The following is a 19,740-nucleotide window of genomic DNA, read 5'->3' as shown; positions in this document are numbered from 1 at the left end:
AGTAAACGTGGGAACAAAGCAATCATTATTGAAAAATGATACTTTTGATTTAACTTAATTTTTAATTTTTTTATTATCTTTATTTACTGGATAGACACATCCAGAAGTCAGGAGGAATGAGGAAACAGAGAGGGAGAGAGACAGCGAGACACCTGCAGCCCTTCTTCACCATGTGTGAAGCTTTCCCCCTGCAGGTGGGGACCGGGAGCTTAAACCCAGGTTCCTGTGCATTGTAATATCTGCACTCAACCAGGTGTGCCACCACCTGGTCCCTTGCACTTAAAGTTTTAAAGCCTAAGTTAGGGCCTTTCTCTTAATCAAGTTGTACTCTATTGTGTCATTTGTTTGTTTTGTAGATTTTGAGCAATATTACCCAACTCTTACCTAACATGTAGATTCTGAGAGAAAAAAAAAATTGGAAATGTTTTTAAAATCCAACTATTTATATAAAGTATAAAGAAGAAACATACATGTTTAATAAATAGAAAAATCTTTATTATACAGCATTATCAAGAGTATTTGACAAAAGGCAGTTAGTTATGAGCCAAAGAAAACACTGACAAGAAGCTAACCAACTTGTATAAGCAGATACAAGATGAAGAGTTTTGGTAAAGGCTATTTATGTGTACATCGTTTTTTTCAGTTTTAAATAGTTATGCTAGAAGAGCTAATAATCTAATAATCATATTCAGTAAGACTTTAAATCATGATCCTAGTAGGCATTTAGGGAAATATGGAGATTAGTGTTGAATGTGTTCACCAGATACCTCAGACTAAAACCTCGGAACTATCTGATCTTATGTTGTCAGAACTGTAGAGGCTGTCTTTGTCATCTATTTTCATTTTAAAAATCTGAATACACAAGTCCTGTGTTACCGAGCACATATATGTTACTGGCATTAAGATATTAAGCATTTCTCACTAGTAACAAGTTGATTCCTTTCCCTTGCTAATCTTCCAGTGAGGAGAGCAACTATTAAACATAGCAAGCCTCCATTTTCCTCACCCTGCCTCGCCATTACAAAAGTAATTTAGAACTGAAATCCAAAAATGTTAGAAAATATAACTATCTATTCTAAAAGAAAGCAGTTCCATTCTCGATATGGTGCTGACAGGGATTGGAAGACATAAGAAACATGGACCTCAAATATTGAAGATGATTCTAATGCTTAACAAATGATACATTTGATATGGAAAGACAAGTGATTTTTAGCTGAGAAATCATCAGTTCAACATAAAGGAAACTTATTAAAGTGACTAAACATAAACAAATATACTTAAGGGCGAAATATTAATTCTAAAAATAATAGAACTCAAGAGCAAGAACTTTTTTTTATTGAGATGAGAGGTCAAAAGTCAAACAACCAGAAATACCTTAAAAAATGTAAAATAGGCTCAAATCATCTAAGTTCTGACGCTGTCATTTCCAGCTCCCATTTTGATAATGTGTGCAAGTTCATAAAATGTACCTTTTTTTAGGGCTGCCCACATTATCCTGAATTCTTAAGAAAGGAAATTTTTGAACTGCGTCATTAATGACATATTTCTATAATATAGCATATCTGAAAAATAAGTTTCCTCTTAGAATCAGAAAGGACTGTCTTAACTCTGTATGAAAAACACGAAACCACACCTCTCAAATCTTAAGATACCTCCTTTATCTATTAGTGACAATGATATATAAAACATTATCGAAACATAAAGATATCTATACGATAGCCAAAAGACAATTTTATAATCGCAATTAGATTGACATTACAGTGCACAGATTGTATTAGTATGTGTATACAGTGACACAGGACACACTCACTCACTAGGCACAGGAATTTCTGTGACAACGGGGATAATAATTATTTGCTATTTTAACCAGTTAATATGAGTACACCATTCAATTCAAAGATTGATTTGTTTCTGTTGTACATAGGAGAAACAATGGCACCAAGATATACAAGCTGCATTTCAGTTCAATTGGTAAGTATTATTTGCTACAGTAAATGGAAGGTAATAATTTTGCCACATGGTTTATTCTCTTTATCTAAATGGTGTAGGAAGAGTCCCCTTGGCACAAACACAAATTAATCCACAAGAGATCTGCCACGCTCAAAACAATCTCTTATTAGGACCTTGTTCCACATTCGCCAGTGCTGAGTATCAAGTATGAGACCCTAACAGTACTAACTGACTTTATTCAAACACCCGAGAGCTCGTGTGTTTCTGTATTCTCTGCCTTTCGGTTCCCTTCTCCTTTAGCAGAATGAAGCACTTTTTAGTGTGAACTTTGCTTTTTGTTTCTGGGTTCCGAAATGGAGGGGGAATGCAGAGCAGTAGGATGTCCTGTCCGTGGGTCATTCTCCAAGTATGACAGCAAAGTTGGCACTCGCTGAGGGGCAGCGGCTGAAGAGAGACCCTTACTTAGGCCCACTCCCAAGTCTCCTGAAGACCGAGAACTCTGTGGGGCCCATAGGGAGGACTGGAGAGAGCCGAGCTGTTGTGCCAGTGTCTGCCCTCTGGGGGGTTCCATGTCCAGCTCTCAGTGCCCAGCATGTCCTGCCTGGCTCCTCCGTGCTGACTTGATGACCAGGCTTCATAACAGCTCACCCCACTGCTCTTCCTTTCTCATCCCAGCTAAGTGTTTGGTGGGCATATGTATCTATGCACATTTATCTGAAAGAGGAGATGATGACCTTTTAAATTATACTCTTCTTTCTTTTGTCACAAAGAAATTACCTACTCTGTGGGGTTGTGTTTTGTCAGAATTCCTTTTCTTCCCAGAGAGAGGTTTTTGAATGTTTCGAGAACCAGCATCCTCTCTTGGATCTCATGTGTTTATTGATTGCTAAATTATTATAACCCGGCTTTCCCTCCTGAAGGAGCCAGCAGCAGCAGCAGCAGCGTCCTGGCCCAGACTTGGGCCGCCCTGCCAGGCCTCCCTCCCCGGGCTCTCTGCTTCTTTCTCTGGAGGTGCTGCCCTGGCTCCTCCTTCCTGCTTTTTCCATCTGGACGTCCTCCTTCTCTCTTTACAGGGTGGACGAGCTTTGCTTATAGTCCCTCAGAATGACAGAGGCATAGGTCACGCTGGGAGGGGTGCAGAGCACCGACTCAGACACCGGAGAGCTGGGCACAGAGCTGCCGGAGGCCACTGAGTCCCGGAATGGGGACGGTGGCGTCAGGGCAGGGGAAGCCTCTGGGGTGTGCTTGCTGGCCGCCTGAAGATCGTCCTCTTCCTCCTCCAGCTCATCTTCCTCCGTGTTCCCTTCTCGCTCGTACAGGTACTCCTGGAGGAGCTTAAACCTCTCGCTGTCATCCTCGTCGTCATCGTCGTCTACTGGGGGGGAGGCGGGCTCCTCACCAAAGGTGTTCAGCTGAAGCGGGAGCATTTGCAGAGGCTGCGAGGGCCCTGCAGGGGCATACAGGGCCCGAACCCCATTCCCTGGGGCCCCGGGGACTGCCAGCACTGCATTGAAATCTGGGATCCCAGGGCTGAAGTTGTTAACCACGCCCTGTAGCTGGTCCATCAGGCGTTTCTGCTGGGGCAGCTGTTGCTGCTGCTGCTGTGGTGGCTGCTGGAGGGACAGGGATAAGCCCTTGGAGATGACCTGCTCAGCCAGAAAGAGGGGGGTCTCCTCTGCTGTCAGGTGAGGCGGCAGAGGTGGGGTGCTCCCAGTGGTTGGCACGCGTCGGTGCACCACCATTGAGGGGCTGCTGGGAGGGCTAAAGCTGACTGGCTGGGCATCCTCCTCTTCCACGTTGTAAAGGGCCTTGGTGCTGGTATCTGAAAAGGTCAGGCTCTTGCCCGAGCCTTGGTAACTTTTAGTGAGGGGCTTGATGACGGCCGTTTGGTTGCAGGCCATCTCACTGGTCTTCACGTGCACAGAGAGGCGGTGCCACATATGCTGTCCTTTGGGCACCTGTCTTCCACCTGGTTCAGACCATGACACAGACTTGCCATTAGAACTATGAATAAAATAGAGATGGATTTATTTGCAGTCATGCCATGCATATAGGACAAAATGCATATAAGTCAATTGCAAACCCAGGTCAACGTTGGTCATTATGCCAGGTCCCCTGCATTGCTTGACGCTGTGGTCTATTTACATAAAAATTGTTTTGCCTGAGATCCGCCCTGCCTGCAGGTATTGGTTTAATCCCCACTGATTAGATGGAAGCTTGCTACCTTCAAGCTCTTTTCTCCTCTCCACCCCCCCTCCTAGCCATTTCCTTTTCCGATCTGCCACTTCCATTTCAAAGGGGATAAAGGTGTTTTCTCTGATCAATAAACGCATTGCATTGCGTTCTGCTCAGCCATGAGTTCCAGAGTCTCTCTCTCTCCTGCGACGCTAGCCCGGCAGGTCAATGCAATTGGACTGCCTTCTTTCACTTCCACACCACAACCCCCAAGTTTTTTTTTTTTTTTTTTTTGCCTGAAGGGTGATCTCTGGGGCTCAGTGCAGGCACTATGAATCCACAGCTCCTGCTGGCCATTTCCCCCCCATTTATTGGATAGGACAGAAAGAAATCAAGAGAGGAGGGAAGACAACGAGGGAGAGAGAAAGAGAGACACCTGCAGACCTGCTCCACCACTTGTGAAGTGACCCTCCCTGCAGGTGGCTACTTATTCAGTTAGATGCAGAGTCCACTACACATTGCCATTGGAGGATCAGCCAGCGAGTCCGTCTACACCAAGAAAAGGCAAGACATTCTGAGCCTGGAAAATTTGCTGCCAAGAAATATTTTCTATTGCAGAAGGAATTCAGATTTCACAGTGCTATTGCAAACAGACACATACATTCTAAAAGAAGGATCAAGTGATTGCTCAATGCACACTTTCAAAACCAACACAGGAATGTAGTTAAGAATGGAACCTGACTTCCCTGGGCAGACGACCTCACCAATGTGTCCTGGAACCCCACCTCTCCAGAGCCCTGCCCCACTAGAGAAAAACAGAAACAGGCTGGGGGTACGGACTGACATGCCAAAGCCCATGTCCAGTGGAGAAGCAATTACAGAGGCCAGACCTTCCACCTTCTGTGCTCCATCGAGATCTCTGGCCCATACTCCCAGAGGATAAAGAATAGGGAAGCTTCCGGTGGAGGGGAGGATATATGGAACTCTGTTGATGGGAATTGTATGGAAATGTACCCCTCTTATACCACAATCATGCCAATCATTATAAAATCACTAGTAAAAAACATTTAATAATAGAATGAAATCTTAGTTACACATGGATAGTAGAACATAAATACATCAACTCTTAAACCACTGTCTTCTTAGTCCCTGGGACAAATGAAGATTTTTATAGAAAGCTATGCTGTGCCCACCCTGTGGGTCCCAGTGAACACCTCATTCTCCCTTCTGCTATCCAGGTATGTCCTGTTACCAGAGCAGTGTGGTGACTCACAGGGCTCCTGTATGGGAAAGAACAGAAAAAAACAGAAAAAACAGACCTGTGCTCCATTTAAGTGTTTCAGATTTTGATTTCCTTTTAAAGCATTATTCTTGATGCATATAATGGGTCATAATGCACATAAAATGCTCCAATTCCCAACAGGTAATCTGTGAGCTTAATCCTGGAAACATTTAACTAGGCATAGCTGAAAAGCCACATAGAACCAGAAAACTCAGCAAAATAAGGTCCTTCCAGGTCCTTCTTGGCAAATTTTGGGACAAATGAAAGAAGATTGAGATTCAGACAAAACCATTTACTGAAACAAAGACTCCAGCAGTTCTCCCTCATTGAGTCTTAGTGAAGAAAAACTCAAAATGTCAATAGCCAGATCTACTTTCATTTGCCTGAGAACTTCTTACAGCCAACTCAACAGAACAACTCCCTATGGAAGAAGAAATCTAAATGTTTAGTGGATATATACTACAAATCCTACTCTGTATGATGTATTTTTTACTATTACTTTTTCCCCATCATGTTCAGGAATGATTTCTTTTCTTTTGTATTCTCTTCCCCTATTTCTTCAATTTTTCTGGTGTTCTCTCTTTTTTTTTTTCTTTTCATTTTCTCCCCCTACCCACACATTCATTTCTGCTTTCATAAAAATAACAGAGAAGGTTTTACAATAGCAATGCATTTTGACATTAGAAGAAATAGGAAAAGAAGGCTTTTGCTTTCTGAAAAATATAGGGAAAATGGTTTAATTGATCACAATACAAAAATGACTACTTTAGAGCTGTTTGTCACATATATGATAATGACATTAACATTTCTTATTTTGGAATCTTAAAAGATTAAATAAATACAGATTCTTGTAGAAATTCTGACATTAATTACAGAAAATTCTGCTCACAGAAGTTCTAAAATACACATCACAGCTAAAATATTGGGGGGATAGTTATTCCATTTACTTAATAACATATGCTGTATTTTTTAATGGCCTAAGAATGATCTTATCTCTAAACTCCCATATTAAGACTAGTATTTTTCTTGCATTTATGTTTAATATATTTCTTGAAAATGCAGAGGGCTTCCGTCTTCTGTACTAGCTTGTTAGAATAGCAAGCTCTTGTACTCAGTGAAGGTACAATAAATACATCAAACACTTACTGAAAGAGCTTCAGAAAGACATCAGTAGTGACACGGGGATAGTAGGCAAGCTCTCTTCCAGATTAATCAGAATAAAGGCAGGGGCGATGGCATCCTGGCGAGAACAGGTCAATCGCCAAAGACAAGGCAGAGACCCCAGTTCCTCTTCTGGGTTTTCAAACTTTAGGTAAGCTGACCTCCTACTTGAAGTTTCTCAATTTTCTTCTTCTCCTACTCTGCGCACGTGTGTCTCTTTACACATCTGATATCCCTCATCCGAAAAGCACAAGAGAAGTTTGTTGTCCAGTGTCTTTCTTAAATATGATTTCCTAGAACCTATCTGGATGACTGGAATCTGTCTCAGTTGCAATGGAAATACTTGTTCCTTCTCCAAAGACCTGCCTTAGGATACTCATTAAGAAAGTCATCATTGAGTGGTCCAGGACGTGGGTGCAGTGGATAAAGCATCAGACTCTCAAACATGAGGTCCTGAGTTCAGTCCCCGGCAGTATATGTGCCAGAGTGATGCCTGGTTCTTTCTGTCTCCTCCTATCTTTCTCATAAATAAAAATAAATAAATAAATAAATAAATAAATAAATGAAATATTTTTTTAAAAAAAGATCATCATTGGTGGACTGCACCAAAGTAAAAGACTCTAGGGCTGAAGGTTGGGGAGGGCTCAGGTCTTGGAATATGATGGCAAAGGAGGACCTAGTGGGGGTTGTATTGTTATATGGAAAACTGGGAAATGTTAAGCATTCACAAACTACTGTATTTTATTGTCGACAGTAAGCTATCAATCCTCCAATAAAGAAATTTAAAAGAAGAAGAAGAAGAAGAAGAAGAAGAAGAAGAAGAAGAAGAAGAAGAAGAAGAAGAAGAAGAAGGAGAAGAAGAAGAAGAAGAAGGAGAAGAAAAGGAAACCATTACACTGGGTCTGGTCTATATAACAAAATTTTAAAGCTTGGAGGTCAATCTCTAGCACTAACACAAGCCAGTGTGTGTGTGTGTGTGTGTGTGTGTGTAAATTCAAAGAAAAATCAATATGGAGTGCTGGTCTAGTCTATACCCAGTTAGATACCCTGACTAAACATTGTCCCAGTCTCCATATAGACTGGTAGCAAAAAAGGCATGCTTGTATTCCTGGGACTTTTTTCATTCAGTGACTCATTCACTCATTTTTTCATTCAGTCACTCACTCACAGACTTAATGTGTTTCCTTAACTTTCCACGGTTTCTCTGGGATCTTACTACTGCCTTATGCTAAAGGTATTATGGACCAACTTGCTGGCTGACCAACCATTTGGTCACTTTTTTTTTTTAAATTAACTGTGCCATGTTTATTCTTCCAGTGGAGTATTTTCACCCTGACTATCAAAATCAGCAACTTTTCTATCCTTTTGAGCCTCACTCTAGATTTGGCATGAAGTGCTGTTTAATTAGCAATTAATTCTAAAAGTCCCAAGGCATTTATCAGATACAAAAATTAGACTATATGGATCTAAAGGCTGGAATAGTGAAGATGAAGTGTTGGGGGGTACTCACTGCAGACTCTCGTGTACTTCTGCTTTCAGGTATATATTTTTCCCTGGTTTATGGACACATGTGAACATATGCTCTATCTCAGGGGACCTGGTCTATATCTAGGTTTGGGGACTTTATTGGAGAGTGGACCACCTGGGATGGAATTAGAGTATACTATGAAAGGAAAGGTCCCACCCGAGTGATGAAGCTGAAGGGTTGTCATTCCACACTTGAAGTCTCTGGATTGTTCAACAATTTGTTTGGCTTTGTATGTGAACTCTCTTTTCATCCACCAGGTTCTGGATGCCAGCATGATGCCGACCAGATTTCCCTGGACTGAGGACGCCACCAATGTGTCCTGGAGTTCTGCTTCCCCAGAGACCCACCCTATTAAGGAAAGAGAAAGCCAGGCTGGGAGTATGGACCGACCAGTCAACGCCCATGTTCAGCAGGGGAAGCAATTACAGAAGCCAGACCTTCCACCTTCTGTAACCCACAATGACCCTGGGTCCATACTCCCAGAGGGATAGAGAATGGGAAAGCTATCAGGGGAGGGGGTGGGAAATGGAGATCGGGTGATGGGAACTGTGTGGAGTTGTACCCCTCCTAGCCTACGGTTTTGTTAATGTCTCCTTTCTTAAATAAAAAGAAAAGAAAGAAAAATTAGATTACATTTTTTGCAAGGACTAAGTAAATTCTGTCTAAAAACAAGATCTAGGGACTGGGCGGTGGTGCATGTGGTTGAAAGCACATGTCACAGTGCACAAGGACCCAGGTTCGAGCCCTTGGTCCCCACCTGCAGGGGGAAAGCTTTGTGAGTGGTGAAGCAGGGCTGCAGGTATCTCTCTGTCTCTCTCCCTCTCTTGATCTCCCTCTTCCCTTTTGATTTCTGACAGTCTCTATCCAACAAATAAATAAAGATAATAAAAAATTTAAAAAGATTAAAAAAATAAAATAAAAACAAGATCTTGTGACTGAAATAAATGTGTCATCTCATAGCAATAGTTGTATGGAGGATAAACTTACCTGTCTTCCATAGACCTGTGAATCTGCACATGCATCAAGCTTTGCTTTTAGATGGCATAGAGCTCATGTCATGTACATGTACTAAATGTACCTATGTGCTATGATCAAGTATGTTGACATGTATACAAGTGAAATGTAATTCTGGTATGCTTTTCTATGTGTTGAGTTGAAAGGGACATTAATACACATTCAATAAGGACCAAAAATTCAATAAGGACCAAAAATTCAGGTCACATTCCCATAACTGTTTTGGCTTGAAAAGGGGGCAATACTGTTAAAAAGACCTATTACTCTGATATTCAGCAGAGAAACAAGCCTGAAATAAGGAACATCAATACAAGGAGTAAGCATACATTAAAATGGACAATTACACCCGGCTCCCCACCTGCAGGGGAGTCGCTTCACAGGCGGTGAACCAGGTCTGCAGGTGTCTGTCTTTCTCTCCCCCTCTCTGTCTTCCCCTCCTCTCTCCATTTCTCTCTGTCCTATCCAACAACAATGACATCAGTAACAACAACAAGAATAACTACAACAATAATAAAACAACAAGAGCAACAAAAGGGAATAATTAAATAAAAATAAAAAATGCAAAATTACTATAAAATAAGACTTTTAATACCAGATAACTTTGTTATCTTGTACTAAAGAGAAAAGTAACCAGGTTCTTTCTTCTGTTGTTGAATTTTTCATATAATTTGATCTAGAAACATCGCATAATCACCACACAGTCGCCCCATCTTATTGACTTAACTTCTTTTTAATTTTTTTAATATTCTTTATTTGTTAGATAGAGACAGCAAGAAGTCAAGAGAGAAGGTGGAAGCTAGAGAGACACGGAGACACTTGCAGCCCTGCTTCACCACTTGTAAAGCTTTCCCCCTGCAGGTGGGAATCAGGGGCTCGAACCTGGGTCCTTGTGAACTGTAACATGTACGCTCAGCCAGATGCACCACTACCCAGCTCATGACCTAACTTCTAAAAACATTGTTCAGGACTAAAACGATCTCATATTTGAAGATCGAAGGCAATGGCACTTGGATTAAATAGTGCGGGTGGCTAAATGTACTTAGTAAAATCACCGGAGAAGGTCACAGTTAGTCCTGAGCAGAGCCTGTGGCACAGGGAGTGATGCAGTCTGAGGGCTGAGAAGAACCTGTGACCTGGGGAAGGGGAGACCCAGTGCTGCAGTTCCAGCGACAACAGGCTTGAGTTCTTGCTTTGGTTTTCCTTTCATTAGATAAGCATTACAATCCCCCCAAACAGAAAACCCAATATTTACAGCACTCTAGAGAATAGCTAGAAGTGGGTGGTATAAACAGATTAGTATGTCCCTGGCATTCGGAGTGATCCTGTCTGTTTTCTTTGTTTTGCAGTTACATCTGCAGTGTATACTGCTCTCTGCTCCAGAGAGGTCTAAAATGGGAATAACAGTGGGTGGGTGTTTGAGATCAGGAGGGAAGCATCCTGTGCAAGCAGCTGCCTGAGGGGGAGCTTACACAACACCTAGCTACCTTATGTCCAACACAAAGCTTTGCCACTAGGCTTAACAGTCTTACAACAGACATGAAGGTGGCATCCAAAGTTTACCTTAAAATTTGCCAATTTCCCAAGGACTATAGAGTCGATGCCCAGAAAAAGCTTATGAGGCCAGTGGTATTTGACTGAATTTGATAAAGTAATTTCCCTTTATGGGTGTCTTATTCTTTAGTGATTTATCAGAGAAAGCAAAGTCTTAATCAAGGCAAACTGTTTTCGTTGTGTTAAATTTTATATTGTTATATGATTTTAAGATGCAGAAAATGATGGATATAAACTTTCTGAAAACAGGATTGTGTGTTTAAGTTTGATGATACTGTAAAGTTCAGCAAGTCCAACTGTCAGTTCTTTGATACGCTCATAAAAAGGTGAAATTCAGAGATTCCTTAAAAGGAACTTCACGTCCAACATTATCTCTTACTCCATGTTACACGTGACCAAACAATGATTCTAATAGCACATTATCTAAAGCTAGTTTTGACTGGAATCCTCATAGTTTTCCCTGGAAACTCAAGGCAGTTACATGGCTCTCCTGAGATCTGTCCTTAATGGTAGGACAGATCTAGTCAGAACATGATGGTTCGGCAGACAGCTTTATTTCCACCCATCCCACCACTAGTTAATTTGCTTTGCTTGCTCACAAAACAAACAAACAAACAAACAAACAAACACAAAAACCCTGTCAGAATTGCAGGTCACAGAAAGAAGATATCACCTTTTTTTTTTTTAATAGGAGTAAACAAAACTAAAAATAGCCTATTTTCATTTACGATGCATTGGTGTCTTCCTCTTTGATCATTCAATGTCTCAAGAAACAAAGCTTGACAATTCTCATGTTGAAGGTTTTTCAAAACTAGCCTGCTGTTATTGCTGACTACTACATTATTATTATTATCTGCACTCACTCACAAAGGATTTTCCCACTGTCTCAGCTTCTGCTTTTGCTTTTAGGCACTCACCTTCAAATAGTGAGATGTGAGCAGACTCTCCTCTCTCTGACCCTGCTGTCATGACAAGACATGCACATTTACTTATTCCCATCAATCCCCTCTGACAGGCGGCCAGCAACTGTCAGAATCAAGATCTCCTTGGAGTGTCCTTGGTCAGACTCATCCCATGGTGAAAGAAACACTCAATGACTTTTGACACTGAATCACTGAGGATTCAGCCAAGCCATAAGAGTTGTTCTACTCTCCATCTCAAATCCATCCCACTGGCAGCTAAGTTCACCTGGGCAGAAGAGCCATAGTTTCCCCTTTTCAGACTTAATATGATTTATGGAGACCACACTCTTTCAATGTGGGGTCTTTTAAGTTACTATCAGAACACACACTTCGTAGTGCACACTACTCAGAGCAGAGGAAAGACTCTATGGCCCCATTCACCAGCTTCCACGGCCAGGTGGAATAACAGACATTTGAAGGAATTGGGCTCTTCTCATGTGAAGAGCTAGTCAAGCCACAGAGACCTGACTGGTGAGCTCCCTCTTGCTGCAGGAATGTGTACCTTTGCCTCTCCCAGGAGTTTGAAGGGCTGTAAAGGAACAGCTGAGAAAAGACCACAGACTCCGTGCACAATGAACCGAACATGGTGGATGTTCTTTTGTTCACTTAAAGAGGCACTGTCAAGGTCTAAAGGTGAAAAATCCGACCAAGCATGCATGTTTTTGTTTGCTTGTCTGTTTGTTTTTATCAGAGATGGGACGTCTGATAAAAAGCACTCAGAATTCTGAGGAAATGACTATTCTTTTTTGATAAAGCTCACTTTTCTTTTTTTTTGGTGGGACTCACAGAACTTTAGTTTTGTGTTCCCCAGAGTGCGGGCGGCACCGAGCAGAGCCTTAATGCGCACAGGCGGCCATCCTCGGGGAGAGACCGACATCCGGGAAGCCGCCATGGGTTCAGGCGACAGCATTTGCTTTAAGGCAGACAGACTCATGTGACATTTGTGCAGCAGCAAAAAAAAAAAAAAAAAGACAACAAAGAAAGGCAAAAGAAAAGAAAGCGCTCTGTTTGCCAAGGAGAAGCTGACACATTTGTGAAGGGGGAGACTCACTTCCAGGCATACGCGTGGGAGTCACAAACAAAAGTGAATCTCCGAATCTCCAGACTCGACAAAAGTGTTGCATCTTGAGCAAAATACACACACACACACAAAAAAAAAAGGGGGGGGGGAAGACTAAACTGTAAAACTTGACAGTGCCCTTTTAAGAACGCTGGACAATCAGATGAGGCAGTCTGAAAGGGGCCCTCATTCTGGATGGCATGCACATTTGTTTCCGGGTTAGAAAGTTGGAAGACCCAGGAGAGAGAAAGCAAGGGCAAACCACTCTATTTTCCATGCAGCTTCTCTTACACATTCACTGCAGTGTGGGGCTTTTCAAAGCTGCTCATGGGCCGACGGACATTGGCTGGTGAGCGAATATTCTGGCTGCCTCTTCCTGAAGACGGAAAAGAAAAAGACACCCAGTGAGTGGTTATACATGTGGACAAAGATGGCAGTCTCGCCACTCAGGTGGTGCCTGGGCCTGGGCAGGGCCTGGCCTGGCTCCTGAGCCTTCTAGAATTCCTTCTTTGTATAAATCATCTCCCCCTCTGTATTGTCTGTCTTCCTTGCACTGCCTGCTTCGTTCTGATTGTGAGATTTATTTCTGGAAGCTATTTATCGGTGGAGTGCATTCATTCTTTCACCTCAAGAGGCTCTCTATATATCTATATATCTAGATAGATATATAGATATAGAGACAGAGAAAAATTGAGAGGGGAGAGGGAGAGAGAGAGAGAGAGACAGAGAGACACCTACAGCCCTGCTTCACCACTCATGAGGCTTTCCCCCTGCAGGTGGAAATTGGGGGCTTGAACTTGGGTCCTTGAGCACTGGTGCTTAACCTGGTGCACCACGGCCTGGCCCCCGATAAGGCCTTTTTACAAGCGTGAGATGCTTTACATGTAGTGCGTGTCCCCAAACCATCTACCTCCCTCCACTCTTGTCACACCTTTTATTTCTTAGTCCTGGTGAAACTAGACTCAGTCCATGGGCACCCACACGGGTACAGGCCAAATCACCTCACCCACAGGCCTCCTAAAGAAGCATTCAAAGACTGATATCCATGATCAGGATTTCTTTTCTTTTTTTTAAAACCACAGTCCACAGACTGATATTTATTAGTATTATTTTTTTTTCCTCCAGGGTGATCAATAGGCCTCAGTGCAACAGCAGTATGAATCCACTGCCTCTGGAGGCTGGAGGCCATTTTTTCCATTGGTTTGGGTAAGACAGAGAGACATTGAGAGAAGAAGGGGAGATTTGAAAGAGAAGAAGGTAGATAACTACAGACCTGCTTTGCCGTTTGCAAAGCTTCCCCCTTGCAAGTGGAGTGAGTGCTGGAACCCGTCTCCTTGCACTGGTCCTTGCACTTAGTACTGTGTGTGCTTAACCACGTGTGTCACCACCCAGCCACCTTGACCAGGACTTTCAATTGCATGGTTAATCTCCTTCCACACTGTATTAAAAGTACTGCTATTGTTCCAAACATAGTCACATTTATATTTTGAGCTTTGCAAGATGAACTGGGTCTAATGATGGAGAGAAGGAGTATTGGTATTCTCTCTAGAGACCAGAGAAAACTATCAGAAAAAGAGAGCGTTTCACTGCCCTGGGTGATTGGGTATTTTCATCTAAAACACACAGGATGATCTAGACGAACATGGGGCAGACATAACGAGGCTGGTTTGACAGCCACGGGCAGTAAGACTTGCATCACTTGCTGTAATGGGGATCCAAAGGTTTTGTATGAGTTGAGCGACTTTTTTAGAAGGCGGCGAATTAAGAGACTTGGTTGTTACTCCAGATTTGAGGACTACTTTTACAAAAAGGTTTCCAGAAACAAGATGCCCAAGGTGAAGATGAAGCCGAGCAGGCACTGCCCAGCGGTAGATGAGGTCGGCTGAGTTGGGGTGAATCTCTGTTGATTCTGAGCCCTTCAGTCCCACAGTATCCTAGAGTGATTCCTCCCCCCACCCCAGCAACTCACAAACGCGTCCAGTGGAGCAGTACTGGGACATCTAGCCCAGGATTTTGGGGACGCTCCTCCAGTGTTAATCAGAAGAAAACCAAAACCATTTCAGGCAAGTCAAAGGTTCTTATCTTTTTATCAAAGTAGGCAGAGGGGCAACAATTTGGAAGAGGTGGGAGAAAGAGATATTGAAAGAGCTGTCTATGTCCCTTCCCATTCCAACTGTTTCAGGTTGAGGCTTACACATGCTGGAGAGGAAAGGCACGACTTTGAAAATTTTTTTTTTAATATTTATTTTATTTATTTATTCCCTTTTGTTGCCCTTGTTGTTTTATTGTTGTAGTTATTATTGTTGTTGTTGTTGTTGGATAGGACAGAGAGAAATGGAGAGAGGAGGGGAAGACAGAGAGGAGGAGAGAAAGACAGACACCTGCAGACCTGCTTCACCGCCTGTGAAGCGACTCCCCTGCAGGTGGGGAGCCGGGGTTCGAACCGGGATCCTTATGCCGGTCCTTGTGCTTTGCGCCACCTGTGCTTAGCCCGCTGCGCTACTGCCCGACTCCCTCTTTCTTTCTTATTATTAAAACTAGACTCAGGCCTAGGCTTCATCTGCTGAGACCTTCAGAGCCAAATCTATTTTTTTTTAACTTTTATTTTCTTTCTTTCTTTATTGGATAGACAGAACCAGAATTCGAGAGGGAAGGGGGCAGTAGAGAGGGAGAGACACAGAGACACCTGCAGCACTGCTTCACCACTCACAGAGCTTTCCCCCTGCAGGTGGGGACTGGGGGCTCGAACCTGGGCCCTTGAGCATTACAGTACGTGCGCTCAACCCGGTGTGCCACCCCCTAGTCCCAAGGGAAATTTATTAATCACTTTAACAATGCAAAAACTACAAATTTCACTATCCACAGTAGCTGACGTTCAACAAATGATGTGTTTGGCAAGTGGAGCTCATAAACCACAGCCTGGGCCGTCTCCGTGAAGAGGCATCATTGTGCCATGGTGCTTAAACACAGAGAATTTGGATAAAAGTGACTTCTGTGGTTATGAAATCTAAATATGGAAGAGGTTTGTCATGCATTTGGGTACCCTGCTGTAATGTAACTTGATCATCCGTTTTAAAAAAAAGTGTGTTTGCCAGTATGTTTTCTTCGTTTTAGAAAAAGATGTATCAGGGCCGGCTGGTAGCGCACCTGGCTGAGTGCATATGTTACAGGGCACAAGGACCCAGGCTTAAGCCCTGGTCTCCAGCTGTAGTGGGAAAGCTTTGTGAGTGGTGAAGCAAGGCACTCTCTCTCTCTTTTTCTCTCTCTCGTCCTCTCTATTTCCTGTTCCCTCTCAATTTCTGGCTCTCTCTATCCAATAAATAATAAAAGATAAAAAAAACTAAGAGGAGAGAGAGAGAGAGGGATATATATATATATATATATATATATATATATATATTTGTATTGGGGGTAGGGGAGAGAGTTGTGCAAAGAGAATCTCACACCTGAATAACTCCAAAGTCCAAGGATCTATCTGCCACACCATTCTAAACCAGAACTGAACTTTATTTATAATCTTCATTTATTTATAATCTTCATTTATTTACTGGATAGAGACAGCCAGAAATTGAAAAGAAAGAGGGAGATAGAGGAGAGAGACAGAGAGACACCTGCAGCCCTGCTTCACCACTTGCAAATTCATAAATAATTAAATATTTACTTATTTAATAATAAATAAATTAACCTGCAACACAATAGTAGACACACTGAATTTTTCTTTTATCTTTTTCTTTTCTTTCTTTTTTTTAATATTAAAGCTAGACTCAGGCCTAGGCTTCCTTATTTACATAATTATTTAATAATAAATAAATATTTTCTATTTATTTATTTCCTCTGGGGAGAAATATATATATAGAGAGAGGGAGAGAGACAGAGTGTGTAAAAGAAGCCGGGGGAGTCAGTCGGCAACGCAGAGGGTTAAGCGCAGGTGGTGCAAAGCGCAAGGACTGGAGTAAGGATCCTGGTTCGAACCCCCGGCTCCCCACCTGCAGGAGAGTCACTTCACAGGCGGTGAAGCAGGTCTGCAGGTGTCTATCTTTCTCCCCCCTCTCTGTCTTCCCCTCCTCTCTCCATTTCTCTATGTCCTAATGATGACGACATCAATAACAACAACAATAATAATAACTACAACAATAAAACAAGACATGATGACATTTCGCCACTAGAAAATTTCTTGATGGCCTAAAAGACTTAGCATGCTGACATTAACACAGGAGGGCAGAGTATGGAATACCTGACAGGCCAGGATGTCAGAGTCTCCCAGAGGCCGGAGCTAGAATTTCCGTGGCTTCTTGTACTGACATGGATTGACTTTCAAACTTAGAGCATGGTTCTGTGATTCCCTGAGTGGGTTCAGCCACGTTGACAACCAAACTTCACTTAGTAACTCTGACCAATCCTGAAGTTACCGTAACTGACTAATGACTGAAAATCCTTGGGGGAAAAAAATAAAGGTAGCATCTTCTACATAGTCATTCTCCCAGTCTCTAATTTTTATAACTAAGTAAACTGTAAATGACTTACACTTAAAAATATGTTTTTTAAAAAATATTATCTTTATTTATTTAGTGGATAGAGACAGCCAAAAATCAAGAGGGACGAGGATGATAGAGAGGGAGAAAGACAGAGAGACACCTGCAGCCCATCACCAAACTCTAAAATTTTAAATGCTTATGAAAGGTTAATTTATTAAGTGTTATAACCCAAGCCTTTAAAACAATCTAATGAGCGAGTGGCTAACAGCATAAAAACAGAGGGAAGCTGTTTGGTTCACAGTCATTTTTAGCAACGGTAAGACCAGTATTCAGTCAAGCAAATTTAGCAAGCCCAAGTCAATCCTTGGATGGAAAACATAACATATGGAGACTTGTCAAATATAAGTACCAAGTCTGTGCAGAAACTTTTGGCAGAATCTATGGATTTAAAGAAACATCAGAAATTAGTTAGAAAGTGTCCTTGTCAGTTTCTGCTAAAATAAAAAAAAGGAAAATTTGTTTTCCTCTCTCCTTTCCTTTACTCCTTCCTTCATACTCTTTCATTTATAAATACCCAACACATGGTATAAGCCCACAAATGGCACACAGCTTTTCCTACCTGTTCCCATTTTATAATGGGAAACCATCTCTCTCTGCATAAGAGACTCTCCTTGTTCAGGTTGACTTAGCCCATATGAGTTCATTTTTTAAAAATTTATTTTCCCTTTTGTTGCCATTGTTTTTTATTGTTGTTCTAGTTATTATTGTTGTTGTTGTTGTTGATATTGTCCTTGTTAGATAGGACAGAGAGAAATGGAGAGAGGAGGAGAAGACAGAGGGGGAAAGATAGACACCTGCAGACCTGCTTCACCTCCTGTGAAGCGACTCCCCTGTAGGTGAGGAGCCGGGGGTTCAAACTGGGATCCTTAAGCTGGTCCTTATGCTTAGTGCCATGTGCGCTTAACTCGCTGCGCTACCACCCATATGAGCTCATTTTTGCTAGGTGTTGATAACAGGTCACATGCATATATCAGGTTTTTTAATTATTTTTTTCATTAGGGAAATAATTATTTTAAGACAGTTGCCACATGGGTCAGGTTCTTATCCTTCTGTGATAAGTATCTGTATCCCACTCCAGCTACCCATCCAGGCCTCCCTCCACCTTGCCCATTGAGTCTCCCCATCCTTGCTCTTTCTCCAACAGGCCGCTTCTAGTCCACATCGAACCCCATGTTTTGCCTTCCCCTTCTTGTCTGGTGATCTTATTGTTATAGTATAATGAATTAAAAAAATGCCTTCAACAACTTCTCAGGGCCAGGTGGTGGCGCACCTGGTTGAGCACACATGTTACAATGTGCAAGGACCCAGGTTCAAGCCCCCAGTCCTCTCCTGCAGGAGGAAAGCTTTGCAAATGGTGAAGCAAGGCTTCAGGTGTCTCTGCCCCTCTCCCTCTCTATCATCCCCTGTTGTTAACATTCGTAGGCTCCAGCTGGCCCGGCTAGCTTCACGGCGGGTAACAGAGATGCGGAGACATACAGCTGGGCAGGGAAGCTGTATTTCTTTATTCAGGAACAACGATTTATAAACTAAACCAAACTAATCACCAAACAGAACTCTGCTGTCTCTTTGCTGCGGTGCAAGCACTCTCTCTCACTCTTGAACTCTGGAACCCTGGAACTCTGCCACTTTGGAACCCTCTCTCGGGGTTCCTAGGGGTGGGGCCAAGCAGGCCCGCGAAACTAACAGGACTGATCCAATTCTCTTGGCGGAGGAGAACTAGAACCCAATGTAAAGCATTCAACAATTCCCCCTTTTCTTTTTAACTAAATGACTATAGTATCAAGGGTGTGGGGTGAACAGAAACCTATATCATACAGGCATTTTTAAAAAAGAAACTGGCACAAACATGGAGAAACACGCAAGCAAGTAACAAGAACCAGTGTGCTGCCAAGGGAAGGCCTGAGGGGGCCATTTTTTTTTCTCTGTGGGTAAAACTTTATCAGCTTAAAAAAAACATTTCTTGCCTCTGGGGGGCGTACTTGCGTCGACGGGCATTTGCATGGGGGCGGGGAACGGCCTAGAGTCCCAAAGACAGCTGGCTGCAATTTACTTACTATGAAACAAAACTTGTTATTAGCATATTCAGGAACAACGATTCATAAACTAAACCAAACTAATCATCAAACAGAACTCTGCTGTCTCTTTGCTGCGGCGCAAGCACTCTCTCTTACTCTGCGACTCTGGAACTCCCCAACTCTGGAACTCTGGAACTCTGGAACTCTGGTGGGGTTCCTTGGGGCGGGGCCAAGCAGGCCCGCGAAACTAACTGGACTGATCCAATTCTCTTGGCAGGGGAGATCTAGAACAACCCAATGTAAAGCATACAACAATTCCCCCTTTTCTTTTTAACTAAATGACTACAGTATCAAGGGTGTGGGGTGAACAGAAACATATATCGTACAGGCATTTTTAAAAAAGAAATTGGCACAAACATGGAGAAACATGTAAGCAAGTAACAAGAACCAGTGTGCTGCCAAGGGAAGGCCTGAGGGGGCCATTTACACCCTTGATACTATAATCAT

General features: G+C 42.5%; 1 protein-coding gene across 2 annotated transcripts in view; it reads right to left on the bottom strand.

The window, feature by feature from the left end:
* Positions 1-473: 473 nt before the first annotated feature.
* Positions 474-19,740, bottom strand: part of GRM1 (glutamate metabotropic receptor 1) — a 460,470-nt gene continuing 441,203 nt past the window's right edge. The window contains exons 9-10 of one of the 2 annotated variants that reach the window (XM_060188722.1): positions 12,975-13,059; positions 3,870-3,954 (exon numbers count right to left, since the gene is read on the bottom strand). In XM_060188722.1, the coding sequence (XP_060044705.1) occupies positions 12,999-13,059 (61 nt within the window). In that variant the 3' untranslated portion in view covers positions 3,870-3,954; positions 12,975-12,998. Of the gene's footprint in view, positions 3,955-12,974; positions 13,060-19,740 lie in introns of both variants that reach the window. The other variant, XM_007517840.3, reaches the window with a different exon arrangement.

Source organism: Erinaceus europaeus, chromosome 4, assembly GCF_950295315.1.
Source record: "Erinaceus europaeus chromosome 4, mEriEur2.1, whole genome shotgun sequence".
Taxonomy (NCBI): domain Eukaryota; kingdom Metazoa; phylum Chordata; class Mammalia; order Eulipotyphla; family Erinaceidae; genus Erinaceus; species Erinaceus europaeus.
Note: the sequence above shows the minus strand (reverse complement) of the source record. Positions and strands in the feature narration are given on the sequence as shown.